The 15,088-nt window shown below is 49.4% G+C and overlaps 1 protein-coding gene across 1 annotated transcript in view; it reads left to right on the top strand.

Annotated features, from left to right (window-relative positions):
• The window catches only part of DCDC2C (doublecortin domain containing 2C), a gene marked incomplete at its 5' end in the record, with an annotated part of 97,611 nt that extends 86,767 nt beyond the window's left edge, over nucleotides 1-10,844 (top strand). Inside the window, 2 exons of the mRNA XM_081265174.1 lie at nucleotides 7,597-7,644; nucleotides 10,794-10,844. Of these exons, the coding sequence (XP_081121300.1) occupies nucleotides 7,597-7,644; nucleotides 10,794-10,817 (72 nt within the window). The 3' untranslated portion in view covers nucleotides 10,818-10,844. The remainder of the gene's footprint in view (nucleotides 1-7,596; nucleotides 7,645-10,793) is intronic.
• Nucleotides 10,845-15,088: the final 4,244 nt, after the last annotated feature.

The following is a 15,088-nucleotide window of genomic DNA, read 5'->3' as shown; positions in this document are numbered from 1 at the left end:
ACAGCCACCGGCCAAGAGCTCAGTGTCATCTGGATTGTGCAGTGGGACTGGCTTTGGCCTGCTGGGTTTGCTTGAATTTGAAACCAGAGTCTTTGAATTAGAAAGAATAAGACAATTCTAGAAAACATGTTCAGGACACCTCTTTTCTCTTTCCTTTCCTTACTGCCGAGCGTATGTCTTTCCTAGAATCTTGAGTCTCTCTTTCCTCCTTTCAGAGCTGAGATATTTGATATGTACTCTCTCTGGTCTCTGGGGGTAAATAAACTCAAGTGACCTTTGGGTTTATAAAAACTGGTTTTTTTTTGGCAAAGACCTCAGAGGATGGGCTTCTGGGGCAACTTTCCTTATCTCAGTGATTGTTGTGGTTGGATATGAGGACAGGAGGCGTCTCCCTGAAGTTCCCGTGACCATGCAGGAATATTCAGAGGTGGGATGATTGGGTTGTGAGAACTGACCTAACTGGCCTATCCTAGTTTGAACAGACTGAGTGGGTGGTGGCTAGAGGGGTCACTGGAGACGGCCCTGGAACAGGCATCTTCCCTGGGGCTCCTCTTCTTGCTCCTGTGCTTCCTGGCTGCTGTCAGTAAAAATGGGGCCAAAGAAGGTGTTCTTGTTGATGAGATTATAGCCATTAAAGAGACTCCAAGCACTTTACACAGCTGGGGTAGAAAGATGGTTTGATGACATCTCAGAAGTTGCACGACTGCACCCATCTCGGGTTCGGGGAGTAGATGGGAAGTTCCTCTGAAAAGAGATCATGGAGCACCATACTTGCATTGGGGGTTGGGGCAGGACGTCGTTTCGCCATGCTGAGCTGCCCAGGCACTACAAGGCCCCTGCGGCCATGACTGCAGAGGTCTGAGCTGCTGCCCAAGCTGGCAGCGACTTGGCCTATGCCCGTGGAGCTGGACCTGCAGGGATAATGCAGAACGCGGAGTTAATGGACACCTGAGGGTTCCACCAAGGTCTCAAAGGGAGCCTTGCAGACTGGGTAAACTGTACCAGGGGCAGAGTTTCTGAAGGTGCCCCTGAAAGGGAAATGCAGAGAGTGTGAGGTGAAGCCAAAGCTGGAAGGGAATTAAGAAATCCTAGTAACGTGGAGTTTCGGCTGAGGAAGGTTGTGGCTGTCGAGATGGTCAGTGAGAGAGGGATCTTCAGGGGCACCAGGAACCCCGTTCAGAGGTAAGGCAGTCCTCATTCCTGTCTCTCTCCCTTTGGAACTTCTTGAGTTCTCTGAGCCTGTGTTGGTGTGTGCTGCTCAGGAGCCTGTGTGGGTCTCCCGCTCCAGTGAGGGCCTTCCTGCTTGGGTGCACCTGCACCTGGTTAGCTCACAGTGTGTCTGCACACCTGCTGATGCCATTACTGGGCACACCAGATAGTGAAGCTGAAATGCTCACCAACATGGACGGCCCAGAAACGATTCCCAGCTGCTTCTCCACACACTTTTGTGAAATTTTCCAGCATATTTCACATAAAAAATGCCAACAGCATCTTAAGTTCTCATCCCTTTCAAATGCAGACTTCAATCCATTTTTATCATAAGGATAAAGAAAGGATGAGTGACCATAACATGACTGGAGCTCAGACCAGGAGGGAACTTGGAGACCACACAGCCAGTGTCTCCCTCTCTTCTCCTGGTGGGAAGCCCAGCGGCTCACTGAGGCCCTCCCTGATTGGTAGAGAGCTTCATGTACTATAACATACTCCTGACGGGTGGGTGTGGTGGCCACCCCTGCAGTCCCAGGTACTCAGGGGCTGAGGCAGGGGGATCACAAGTTTGAGGTTATCTTGGGCAATTTAGTGAGACCCTGTTTCAAAACAAAACAAGACAATAAGATTCTTATAATACCAGAGGAAAGCCCTCAAGGCAGTGGGGCTGATCCTGGTCCACGGTTCTCATTTCGAACTCTGATTTACATTCTGGGCAAATGATCTTGTGTTTGAAGAGAGCTTCACCTGAGTACTCCTTTCTCCAAGCCTCAGTCCTTCCAGTCATAAACCAGGGTAGTCACTTTCCTCAGGTTTATTTGAATGCGTCTGAGCTGTGGCCTGGCACTGAGCACGGGGCTCGAGAAGGAGCAGCGGCTGGTGCAGTCCAGGCGCTGTGCTTCTCCAGTAGGAGGGAGGGGACTGCAGCACTGTCTTGTCGGCTTCCTGTGGCTGCTGTGAGAGTTAGCACAGCCTCAGGGCCTGAGACGCCAGGCACTTACAGTTCTGGAGTGCGGAAGTGTGACGTGGCCTCATGGGTACAACCCACTTTCTGGGGGAGCGACCCTGTCCGGGGATCAGGGGAACCTGCTTCCTTTCCTCTTCCCGTTTCCGGAGGAGCTGGCATTTCCTGGCCATGGCTCCTTCCTCCGGCTTCACAGCCGCTGCGTCTCCCGGACTCTCCCTTCCTCCTCCTCCAGCTCTAAGCATGCTGCTGCTGTGTGGGCCCAGCGGGCACCCAGGCACTCTCCCTGTGGGTGTCCTCAGTTCCCCTTTGCTTTGCACTCTGCATTCCCAGGTCTGGCTAGGTGTCCGATGCCGTCAGGGGTGCTGTCCTGGGCACTGCACTCATGGAGCCTCATGAGTGCTGAGCATAGCTTCCGAGTCCCTCCTCTGATGTTCTGGGTCCAGGTGGAAGGGCTCCCGTTTATTGAGGATACAGTTTGTCCTGTGCTTGCCTTTGCACACCATTTGCACCAGCAGTGTCTCAGCCCCCAGGGCTCAGAGCTGCCCGTCAAGGTGCTGCTCATCTTTTAAGCCTCACTTTATGAGCTGCCTACCATCTGTGCCCTTGCAGGTGTCCTCTCAGTGGAGACTATGTACCTCATCTACTGTGAGCTCAGTTCTGACGTGTTAGGACAGCTAGAAGATGGTCGTAAAACTTCTCCAGCTGTATCAGATGTCTCACTTGCTCAAAATCCTCCTTATAACTAGGAATCATGAAAATTAATAAAATATATGTTTGAAGTTTTTCTAAACAGAAGCACAGTAGGTTGCAGAAAATCGCAGAGGTTAGATATTCAGGAGAACTTCCACCACGGGGCATCCCTGCAGTTTGCTGCAGCCTGCCAGCCAGCCTCTGAGGACAGAAAGAGGATGGTTGGAGTCCTCTGTCTTTGAGGGCTTGTCCCTACATAATAGCACCGACTGTGAGTAGAGAAGAGTTTGAAAGAGGCTGTTCTTAGTTTTTATTAAATAATAAAAACAACAACAGTAACAAACTAGGTTTGGGGGGAGAGTTGTTACAGATTTATAGCAAGAATGAGCAGAATGTACAGAGTTCCCTCCCCACAAAAGACAGAGCCTCCCCTTGTCGACACCTCTCACGGCAGGGCACTCTTGCTACCAGTGCACCTACACCGCCAGGCCCTCACCCTCGGCTTCCGCTCGGGGTGGGACGTCTATGGGTCTTGACAGGAGTGATGACTTGAATCCCCCTCTCACACGCAGGAGCTTCTGGGCCCTAAATGTCCTCTGTGCTGTCCTCCTCTGTCTCCTCCTCCTTCCTCCAGCCTCAGACATGGGTCACAGTGGGGGGCTTCGTCCAGCCTGGCCCCTTTCACTAGTAACTGGTCTCTCTCTCCCACCCCTTCCTGTTCACTGTGTGCAGGGCACTTGCTCCCGCCCTCAGGCAGAGCCTGCCTGCTTTGACCTTTGCCTGCCAGGCTCTGAGCTCTGTGTGGGGGGATACGCATCATGGGGAGGGTCATTGGGTTCAGCCCTGGGCTGTGAAGGGGTGAGGCTGGATGGTTGTGAGCTCACCGGGGTGCCCACAGTCTGCAGCCACATCGGAGCCTTGAAGAGCCCCCAGTACCGTGTGTGCTGAAGTTATTATGTGGGAGGGGAGATGCACAAAGTGGTCAGTGTTGGGGTAGCTGGTGCAAATATCCACAGGGGACATGTCTCTGAGATCAAGCAAAGGTTTGTTGACAGAGCATGACAGACAGACAGGCTGCCCTCTGCCAGGCGCAACAGGCAGAGTCACTTGAATAGAGGAATAAAAGCAAGCTGGAAATGACCTTGGGTGCAGCAGGCTAGAATTGACCCTGGGTGTAGATGGCTGGGTATCAACAGATTTCTATATGTAGGGACTTTAGAGGGTGGGGTTATGGGAACAGAGTATCTTAAGTTTCTTTTTCTTGGCAGCTGTATAAGTTTTGGTTCTGAGTCCCAGAACCAAAATGGAGGTACCGATGTCTAGAACCCAACAGCACGTGGTGTGGGCAGCGCAGGCGTGAGGTCCGTGCACTGGCAAACCTCGCCAGGAGGGACCTGAGTGAGCAGGGGTGGGCCGGGGTCAGGGCGAGAGGAGGTGCCGTGCCCCCATAGTTCATGTCCTTTCCCTTCCTCCCAGCCTGGGCTCTGTCCCTGATGGTGGAATCAGCTCCCTAGATCTGACTGGAGAGACCAGGCAGGTTACTCTCCCAGGGCCATGTACCCCGAAAGTCGTCTCCCTCCTGTGGCAGGGCTTCCGCAGGCACCTCATGACCCGCGGGGTGGGGGGGACGGTCACTCCACATCCACACAGGCAACGCTTGTGAGAGGCTCAGCTGTCCCTTGCCACTCAGGAGTGCAGAAGGACAACCAGACCAACGCACGATGTCCTGTCTCCCTTTCTCCAATGATCCAAGGACTGTTCTACCCTGTTGCCAGCTTTTGGGTGGTTTACAGTGAAAATAGAGACAAAGGAAAGTAAAGAGCCTTTGCAGAAGAGTAAAGCTGGAGGACTAAGCCACGGAGTATCGATTCAGAGGCGGGAAACTGAGCTGGAGCAGACCGTCGAGGGCCTTGCAGGCCGGGCCCCCCGAGAGCCTCCAGCCTCTTCCCGTTTTCTAGCCACTTTAGTCCCCGTCACTTCTGAGTACAGAGTGAGCGTCCCTGACCTGATCGTCTGCAGTCTGAAGTGCTCCAAGGCCTGGAGCTTGAGGCCTCCCTGGGTCTCAGTCTTCCTTATTGAGAGGTAAGGATGAGGTCGCTGGCTCCAGTCTTTAGAGGAGGAGATGACCAGCACCACCTGCCCAGGTGACCGAGGTCTCTGTCCAGGGTGAGGCAACGTTGCATGAGGGACGCACCATCTCTGTGGATTCCCCAGCATTTGAAATTCCAGTCTGTTCCTGAGAAGCATCAGCCACGTGGAAACTGAGGGACACTGTGGAATACCCATCGTACCCTGTGAAAGTGCAAGGTTCACAAAACAGTGAAGACCACAGAGCTGCCAGGGGCCCAGGAGAGCCAGGGCCAGGTGTGAGGGGTCCTGGACAGCACGAGACTTGAGTGGAACGTGACTGAAGTCTGTGGCTCGAGATTTGTGATGTCGGTGTTGAGAAGGGTGCCTGGCGTGTGGAAGAGGCCAGGTGGGGCATTGGGGAGTGTGCTGAGCTCACGTCCTGTCTGGGCAGCTCCCCCAGCCTGGAGTCATCTAAAAATAAAAGTCAAAGGAAGCTCCGCATCTCCTTTTTCCACAAGGAGGGAATTATGGGGAGCCCTGATCCTGAGAGGAGGGGAGAAGGGAATTGCTTGGCTGAAGAGGTGGCGGGCAGGTTGAGGCCTGGGAGTCCCGCCTCTCCTTTGCCCCTCATTGGCCTCCTCCCTCCCGTCCCCATGGACACTCTGGGGTACCTCAGTGGGGGAGAGGGAGGGAGAGGGGTAGGATGGGCAGGAGTGAGGACTGGGCCAGAGGTGTGCAGATGACTCCTGGAAAGAGGGCTGTAGGTGGCAGAGTCTGGTGACAGCCTTCAAAGAGGCTGCAGTGTCCCTCAGGGAGGAAGGGATGGAGGTCTGTTGTGGCTATGAGGAACAGGGCCCCTCCCCGGCCATTCCCAGGCCCAGGTGGGAGTGGGCAGAGGGCTGACAGCATCTTGGGGGAGGTGACTGGAGAGGCTGTGTCCTCTAGAGGGGGACATGGTGAGTGCCAGTTATCTGAGAGCAGATGTCACCTTGGCAGCATGTCTGCAGCTGCAGGTGGACCGCAGCCCGCAGTGCCAGGGACGGCTGTTCCCTGCTGCTTCTCTTAGCTTAGTTTACAACTTACCACGGCAAGTAGGGTTTATGATTTTTATTTCCATTTTTTTGGATTGCTTTGTTTTCCAGTTTTTTTTCGTCATAATAGAAAAGCATTTTAAATACAGAAAATACAAATTCTTCTAGGAATAATGGGATTCGTCATGGTTGCAGAGTTCCAGGCCCCGTGGATGGGGAGGGCCTGCACTCTGCTGTCGGAGCTCTGGTTGGTGCAGACCACCCCTGGATTTAATCTCCGTCTCTGTAAAGGCTTGGTAACTGTCTTTGCTGGTTTCCTGTAGAACCTCCTGGCCCACAGGGAAATCAGCATCCTAGGTAGGACAGCACACAAGAATCAACACTAGCTAACGTTGCATTCTAACTTTTCTCAAAGTAACTGTGCTTTAAAACCAAATGCTGATCTGTCTTCACACACTTTAGCCTGACGTCTCAGTCCACAGCTTGCAGCTGCCAGATATTCTAGCAGCACAAAAATAAGTTGGAATAAAAACTAGGCTTTCAACAAGTGTTGAAGACAGCTCTTGCACAGCCTTCAAATCACATTAGCTTGTGTTCCGTGGCTGGTTTTCTCTGTGGGCAGGCAGTGCTCTCCTGACCGTCCAGCTCTGGGAATAAGTCTCATGCTTGGTGGCCTCTGATGGCACATGGCTGCATCAGACCAGCCTCCCTCAGAACTCCGGGTTCCTGTTCTTTTTTTCCTCTACTCCACTTTCAGCCTCGCCAAGGCTGCTGGTGGCTGAGTCTGTACTCTGCCTTCCTGATGGCCTCGGGACCCCCTGAAGGCAGCTCTCAGAGCTCAGGCACATCTATGTGGTCTCTCTTTCCAGAAGTCAGGTCTCCAGAGCAGCTTAGGTCTAGTTAAGTGGCTCCTGCACCCAACTGAACCGAAGCGCTCATTAGCAACAGCATTTCTGTGTTAATTGTGCCAATGGCAACTCTGACACTGGTGCACTTGGGGGCAGACATCGGGAACAGAGTGACATGACTCACTGAGACCCAGGCGGGTGGGAGGCCAGGCGCACAGCTGCGGGAGATCGTTGCATCCCTTGGTGCCATGCCTGTGTGCAGCGCGTGTTCCGTCTCGCAGGTGTCACCTAAGTCACTCATCTTCCATGGGAGAATTTTTCATTTTAGAGCAAATATTTTACTTTTGACGTTTCCAAAAGTACCCACTGTGTCAACTGAGCATATTTGCTTTCTGTCTGTGTGTGGCGTCCACCCAGTTGTCCAACTGGAAGGACCCTCTTCCCTAGCTGTGGGAGGAAAGAGTGAAGATAAATAAATAAATAGTAACATGCTTTCCTGCTTGAGGAAGAAAAGTAAGAAGATCAGAATTCTGCCAGTGGCCCTGTGATCTCAGCAGGCTCAACAATGTTGGCGTGGATTTCTGCACGAGGAGGGGTGGTGATATTTTTAGCAGGGTCCACACTTCATTTGGCCCTAACCTCTCTCTACACTGGTCAGCGTGGTCACATTCCAGTTCTTCCTTTAGCCACAGGTCCCGCACTAGAACCTGAACACTTTGCTGCTGTGAACCGCCCACCAAGCTCATTAATGTCTGAATTTTTTTTCTTTTTGTTTTTTTAGCATCTGACAAGAAGTTCATCAAGAATAAAGAAGTGGCTCAGTTTCCTGGTAAGAGAACATTTTATGAATGGTCATAGGGGGCTCTTGGGTGTGAGGCAGGGGAGAGAGTGGTGATTGCCTGGCCTTCACTTTGTTCCTCTGTGGGTCAGCCCTGGGTGCCCTGCAGCCTGTCTAGGTGCAGCATTTCCCACTGGCTGACCTGGCTGCATGTGCCAGGCCCCCTCAGCCTCCTTTCAGGTCAGTTGACAGTGAATGTTTTGACTGACCGTGTGGGGCAGGTAGACGTTTCAGTGGTCAGCCAGGTAGACGTTTGCCATCCAGTTACACAATCATTCACCATTTCACTGCATTTACCCTCATGGCATGTGTAAAGAAGGAGTGAAGTGACGCTCCTGAAGCCTGTGATAAGAGGGACAGGTTTCAGAAAGGGGACCACGGGCACATATGGGGATCCTGGGGTGCAAATTTACAGCCAATTGGGAAAGTATGTCGCATTGTGGGTCGAATTTTGAAAAACACATAAAATACATATGCAGTGCCAGCAATATCTCATTGATGATTGCATTTGAAAGGCAAGGTGAATTTAGGCATTTGTGAAATACATTTTAATACATTAATGTAGCACAAATATTATGTTAAATTATTATTTTATATTTTTGTAATGTATGTTATATTAATATCATATTCATATAAACCCATTTTAATGTTAATACTGTTTAATCTAATTTTGGCTTTCTAATCAATTAATTATTTTTCTGTTTAATTAATTTAATTTTCTAATTGTATGTCTTAGGAAGGCTTTATGTGTGTGGGACTAGAGCCTCTGCTTCCTGGAGTATTTATCCCTTCACTCTTCATCAAACCTTCTCTGAGTTTCTTTCATGTGCAGTAGGTGCTGGAGAACAGATATCAGTCAGGCGCGGTCTTACCTCGGTTGCGTGTGGCCTGGTGGGGCACACACTTTACACAGAGAAGCACGCCTGTGTGCTCCAGCGGCATGCAAGAGGCACAGGAGCAAGGGAGGACACATGGCCAGGCGAACCTGGGGGACGTCAGGGCCATTCCAGCCCTGGCCTCTGACTTCCCTTGGTCATGTCACCCTGAATGGCATGTGATGTCTTTATTTCTCTTCCATAACCCCTCCCCTTTTAACTATGTAAGCTTTGTGTGCCAATGAACATTGGGTCACACATGGGTCAGATTTTACTGTTCAGAGAGCCTTCACTCGTCACAAGTCTGTAGTCCCTAAGGATTCATATTATTGTCCTTATTTTTCAAGAAAGAATGGACTGAAATCAGGAAATAAAATTTGACTAGTCCAAGATGAACCTGAAATTAGGACTCACTTGTCATTAGTTGTTCCTTAAAAGCGTGAGAAGGCTCCGAACTACTCCTTCTGAAGGCAGTGCTGTGTTGATGTGGAGGGTACCCCTGCAGGAGGCTCACCGTGCCCTTCTTGGCCAGCTCCTGGACACTGGGGTCGGGCACACATGTTCAGGCTAGGGTCCAGCATGGAGGGTGCTTTGGACATACTGGAAAGATGCCACACTGTGAATGACGGACTCTCTGGGCCTAGGAGAAGCTGCAGGGATTCAGAGAATTGCTATAAAGTGGAATTGTGGAGAGTTGGTAAGAATTTGCCAGGCAGATGGTGTAGAGAAGGGGGGTGTGGGCAGTGGGTGGGCATGTCCAAAGGCATGGGAAAAGAGTGGTGCAGGTGGCAAAGAACAGCTCACCTGGTGCAGATGGGACCAGAAAGGGATTTGTAGGAAGATATTTGTCAGGAAGAGGTAAATGTGGCAGGGCTCAGCTCCTGGGGACCTTAAGTCCTTGAGAGTGGGTGAGGCTGAATGGTAGTAGAGAATTTCAACCCACATCTCAGTGACTCATTTCGTAATCATAGAAAGCCTGCTCTGGGTTGGGGGCTTTCCTGGCTAGCTTTCTTCTGTGCAGTGACTAGAGGACCCTTGGCATCGTATGCTACTGTCTTCAATACTTGGTCTCTGAGTTTGCTGCAAGAAGGGAAAGGAGAGTCAAGAGGAAGTCGCTTCAGAGGCTCAACATCACAGCCCAGAAGCCACACATCATGGCTCACCTCTGTTGGTCAGAACTGGTCTTGGGCTGGGAATTTGATCTGTAGGAGCTCTACTAAGTCTTTGGTGGTCAGCTGGCCATTGCTGCTATACCTTAGTCTGAGAATTTTGGTCTTTCTCCTGTGGCCAATATAAAAGCAGGGAGATAATATCAAATTTATGTTTTAAAAATTGTTGCATAGCAAGGGGAAGTGGGAGAGGTAGGAGAACTTTGGGTACAGCCAGTGCTCTGCCTGATAGGTGGTGACTGGATGGACCTAGGCAATGCGGCTGGACAGGAGTAATGATTCCTGGGAGTAGACCAAATGGACCAGACTCAGGCACACGATGGATATGAGGGGCAAGGATAAAACTGGAGCTGGGGTTTCTGCTTTGGGTCGGGGTGTTGCTTCTGAAAAGAGGAAGGGCAGGTTTTGGCTGGAAGGCAGGGTCCGGGCACGTTGAGTTCTGTACCTGTCAGTTGAGTTGCCTGGTCTCTCCCAGGTTCTGCAGGCTGCTTGCTGATGGCATCCCACTGTGTCATGTCGAAGCGTGGTGTTTTCTGGAGCACCTTTTGATTCCCTCTACCCATGGAATGGTATTGGCCTAGTACATGTGGCTTGGCCGATGGAGCCCAATGTGTACCCTATTCTTCCTGAGCTGACGGTCCTTTTCCACGTGTTGCTGTCTATTCTCGAGAACACTATCTCTGATTTTCTTGTCCTCTGATTTATTTCCTTTTTTAAAACTTTCTTTCCCATTTCTGTGACTCAGAAAAAATAAGTCTTTCCTGTGTCTTTTTGGTTCTTAAACAGTGAATGGATTGTGTATTCAGTTAATATTTGGTAATGCACCTTCTATTCTTGCTTCTCTTAGGCTTCTTTGACACTATCCCCTCAATGTCTATTTTATGCTTGTTTGAGATCATTTTTCTACATAAAAGTAAAAGTGAAAATATATTCAAAAGAACATTGTAATACCCTGTGTGAGAATTACTTTTATTAATATTGTCACTGTCACTATGAGATTACTGGTCATAGAAACACGTATCTTTCATTTCAGTTATTTTATATGGCTACTATGTTTATTGATAATTTTGTTTTATTTTGTTCACAAATAAATAAGAAAAAGAACAATATGCAATTCTAGAGGAAAAAAATACACCTGCACTACTAGAAATTCCAGTAGAAATAGAAGCCCAAAGAGAACCACAAATGGGACAAGATTCACAAAATGAATTATCATCAAGTCAAGAAGAACCAACACCAGAGCAACAAGAGTCCTCTGAAGAGTCACCCTTGGGACAACCATCTCAAGAATCAATACCTGAGAAACAAAAGTCCTCTGAACAGTCACCCTTGGGACAACCATCCCAAGAGCCAACACCTGAGAAACACGAGTCCTCTGAACAGGTGCCTTTGGAACAATAATCTCAAAAAGACATGAATAAGAGACAAGAAATCAGACAAACACCTAAAACAAAATATCAGCCATGTTGTGAAGAGCAAAAGCCAGAACCTGGCTGAAGGATCGCAAGACACATGAAAATAAGACTTGATGTCTTTCACATTGTGCTGAAGAGGTATGCCAGTAGAATATATTAAAGTGTCGAATTCCATATTTTGATGACCTGATTTAAAGTTTAGAAAGTGTTTGGGTTTATGTGGAATTACTTCCTCTATTTCCCATTGTAGCAATGGCAGGAGAGGGGTGGTTGATGCCTGGATTGGACCTTCCTGGTCAACCACACACCTGGTGTGCAGTGGTATACTTGTAACCTGCAGGCCGCCCACCTACAGAGTGATCTATGATTCATTCCTCCTGTTGAAGGAGGAATTGACCCATTCCATACCATGGTTCCTGATGTGGAACTCCTAAAAAACTTAAATTGAGCAAAAAATATGCCACTTATGGTAGCTTTGAAATAATTATTGTTTTTAGAAGCCAAAAGGTGAACAATTAGAGTGTTTGAACACAAACACACACATATAAATAAATATATAAAGGATTTATAAATTTTAGATTGTGAATTCCAACCTCTTTTAATGTACCTGTATGAATTTTGTTAAATTATTCACAGAATTGAAAACTTGGGACTTAATGGGTTAAAGTATCTTATAATAATAATAATAATTGATGATGATTATAATAGTAATCTTATAATAATTGTTATTATTATTTATATATATGAAACATATATTATAAAGCAGATGTACGCACAGGTGGGTGCATATAAGCGTTTGATGTCAAGGAATGGACAGCAGAGCCTGGTTGGGACTATGTTTTCAGGGTAGAAGAGTAGACCCTCCAGTCAGATTGGCATAGCTTGGCTTCTTCCCTCACTGGAGTGTGAACTAGGCCATGATCATCTGCAAATTGGAGCTAACAATACCTAACCCACAGGCTTTGGGTAAGTCCTATCATAGATCACTGGGAGACACTCAGTGTTAGCGTCCCCGAGACCCCCTTGGCAGTTGGCGCTCTTTATGGAGTGAGAAAGCATGCCACCTGGCGGGCCTGCTGACCCGATGGTCCTGTGGGACTCTTGGCTGACCAAGCTTCTTGCCGCAGAACAAACATGGAAGCCCAGAGTTCAGGGTGTTCAGAGACCACTTAAAGATCCAAAGAGTTCTTTATGTGTGACTTAGTCACCTGGTGTTGTCTGCAGGAGGAGGAAGATGTTTATTACTTCACCATTTCTGAGGCTTCTTGCTGCGCCCTTAGACTTGACAAGAGCATCTCTTGCACTTTAAGGAGGAAACACGTCCTCAGATGGAGCCAACTCCACCCCACTGTTGGCTTTTCTGGATCCTTTTCTGGTAAAATGCACGTTTGCCCTGAGTTGGCTGCATTCTAAGAACCTATTTTGATGCTTGAAAAAGAACCTCCTTATGGCACGTCCCCTTCTTTTGTGTGTGACTTCCGTCTGGCTGTCCCATCCTGTGCTGGAGCCTGGCGTGCTGCTGTGGGAAGAGCATGGACCAGGGGCTGGAGAGCCAGGCTCTGGTCCAGGCACCTCCATTTGTTGGCCAGGTGGACTAGGTCCTCTCTTTCCTTCTCCAGATGTTAGCTGTCTTTTTTCAAAGGGAAGTCACACATGTTGGCACTGGAGACAAGCTAAGCACTCAAGAGCTCACCACAGACACTGTCCCTCAGGGTCACCTTACAGAGGTGGCTTCCCCGAAGTTCTGCACAACCTGTAGCTTGTAGGTAGCAGGCATGGGGTTGACATTTGATTTTTCTTTTTGTTCTTTTAAATAATTCCAGGTCCACTATAATACTCAACCTGTTTATGAATAAAATGTAATTAAACACTGAAAATTTTACTGGAGAAAAATGGATAGATTTTAATTTAATGTATACATAAAATTTTAAAAACCATTAAAAGTGCTGCTTCTAGATGACATCCACACTGGTGCTTTTAGAGTGGTCTGGGTATTGGGAGTGTGACTCACCTCCTCAAGAGCGATTCGGTTATCACGACTGAACAGAGAGCCCAAGCCCAAACAAGGCCACACTGCCTTGGCACAGGTACAGCTGGGGCCACGGTGTGGAGGGAGGGAGAAGACGGGAAGGGGCCGAGGGCCAGGGCGTTTGGGCACCTGGAGTGGGAGGCCCAAACACTGAGCGGAGCCACTTTTGTGACTTTGCAAGGCTGCTGTCTGCATCCGTCGCTGAGTGGCCGCCTATGACGCTCTAGTGCTCTGTGACTGGTGGTCACGGGATGCTGAGGTCCCAGGTCCTCACCTCCCTCCTTCCCAAGAACAGAACTGGCGCTAAGAGCAGTTCCAGCTCCTGTGAGTAAAATGTGGCCACACCGTGGCTCTGCGACAGTGGCTGTCAACCTGCCTTTCTGCTTCTTCCAGATGCCTTGGGAGTGGGAACCAGTGAGCCAACCAGCACACCTTTACATCAATGTGAAACCCATCTGCCTTCAACCCTGGGGCTTCCATCTCACAAACGGACATTCTAATAGCAAGAAAATACTCTCTGCATGAAGCTGAGGCCCCCAGAGCTGAGTCTTCTCTAAAAGCTGGGGCTGGGGACTCCCCTGAGTTCATTTTCTGATTTCCTTTCTTGGTGATATTCTTTTAAATAAACATTTAAGAGAATGGAAGGTGAACTTACCATTATTTTAAACTTTACCATGTTTAAAATAATTTTAAAAATTGGTCTGAATTAAAATTTATTCTACTTCAAATGCTAGCTGTCTAAATTGTTCTGAAACTCATATCATCTTTTGAAAAGAGCAAGATTTTATGTGTCTCAAGATTCAAACTTTAAAAAAAAATTTTAGTTGTAGGTGGACACAATAACCTTTGTTTTATTTTTATGTGGTGCTAAGGATCGAACGCAGTGCCTCATGCATGCCAGGCAAGTGCTCTACCGCTGAGCCACAACCCCAGCCTAAGCTTCAGACTTTTAATAGAATTGTGATAGCTTACAGTCCCATGACTATGAGATTGTAATATCGAAGTAGTCTTTAAAAAAAATTGAAAGTGAACTTTTCCCCTACAAAGTACCTTTCTTTGTTGAACTTGTACAGAGCTGCCTTGTTAATCCCCAGGATCTCCATCCGCAGTGCTGCCGCCGTCCACTCCGTGGGCTGCAGTTTCTTCTTCAAGCACACCCAAGTGTCTGAAGGCCTTCAGCCCTGAGAAGCATTTGAAGACCATCAGGAGTGTTTCTGTACATTTAAAATGTACTCAGATGGCTTTCTCTTTTGTAGGTTAAGCCTGTGTGCCACGCCTGAGTGTGCCGGGCAGGGGCTTTGCCACCGAGCTTCAGTGGTGTTTTGAGGTGGGCTGTGAGGTGGGCGCTCCCAGGCAAGGCCCATCCAGCTGTGAGGTGGGTGCTCAGGCAAGGCCCATCCAGCTATGAGGTGGGTGCTCAGGCAAGGCCCATCCAGCTGTGAGGTGGGCTCTCAGGCAAGGCCCATCCAGGTGGGCTCTCTCAGGCAAGGTCCATCCAGCTGTGAGGTGGACACTCTCAGGCAAGGCCCATCCAGCTGTGAGGTGGGGCTCTCAGGCAAGGCCCATCCAGCTGTGAGGTGGATACTCTCAGGCAAGGCCCATCCAGCTGTGAGGTGGGTTCTCTCAGGCAAGGCCCATCCAGGTGGGCTCTCTCAGGCAAGGTCCATCCAGCTGTGAGGTGGACACTCTCAGGCAAGGCCCATCCAGCTGTGAGGTGGGGCTCTCAGGCAAGGCCCATCCAGCTGTGAGGTGGATACTCTCAGGCAAGGCCCATCCAGCTGTGAGGTGGGGCTCTCAGGCAAGGTCCATCCAGCTGTGAGGTGGACACTCTCAGGCAAGGCCCATCCAGCTGTGAGGTGGGGCTCTCAGGCAAGGCCCATCCAGCTGTGAGGTGGACACTCTCAGACAAGGCCCAGTCCAGCTGTGAGGTGGACACTCTCAGACAAG

The sequence above is a fragment of the Spermophilus citellus genome, assembly GCF_964194105.1.
Source record: "Spermophilus citellus genome assembly, chromosome: 13".
Classification (NCBI taxonomy): domain Eukaryota; kingdom Metazoa; phylum Chordata; class Mammalia; order Rodentia; family Sciuridae; genus Spermophilus; species Spermophilus citellus.
The sequence above is the reverse complement of the archived record's forward strand: the minus strand, read 5'-3'. Positions and strand labels throughout refer to the sequence as shown.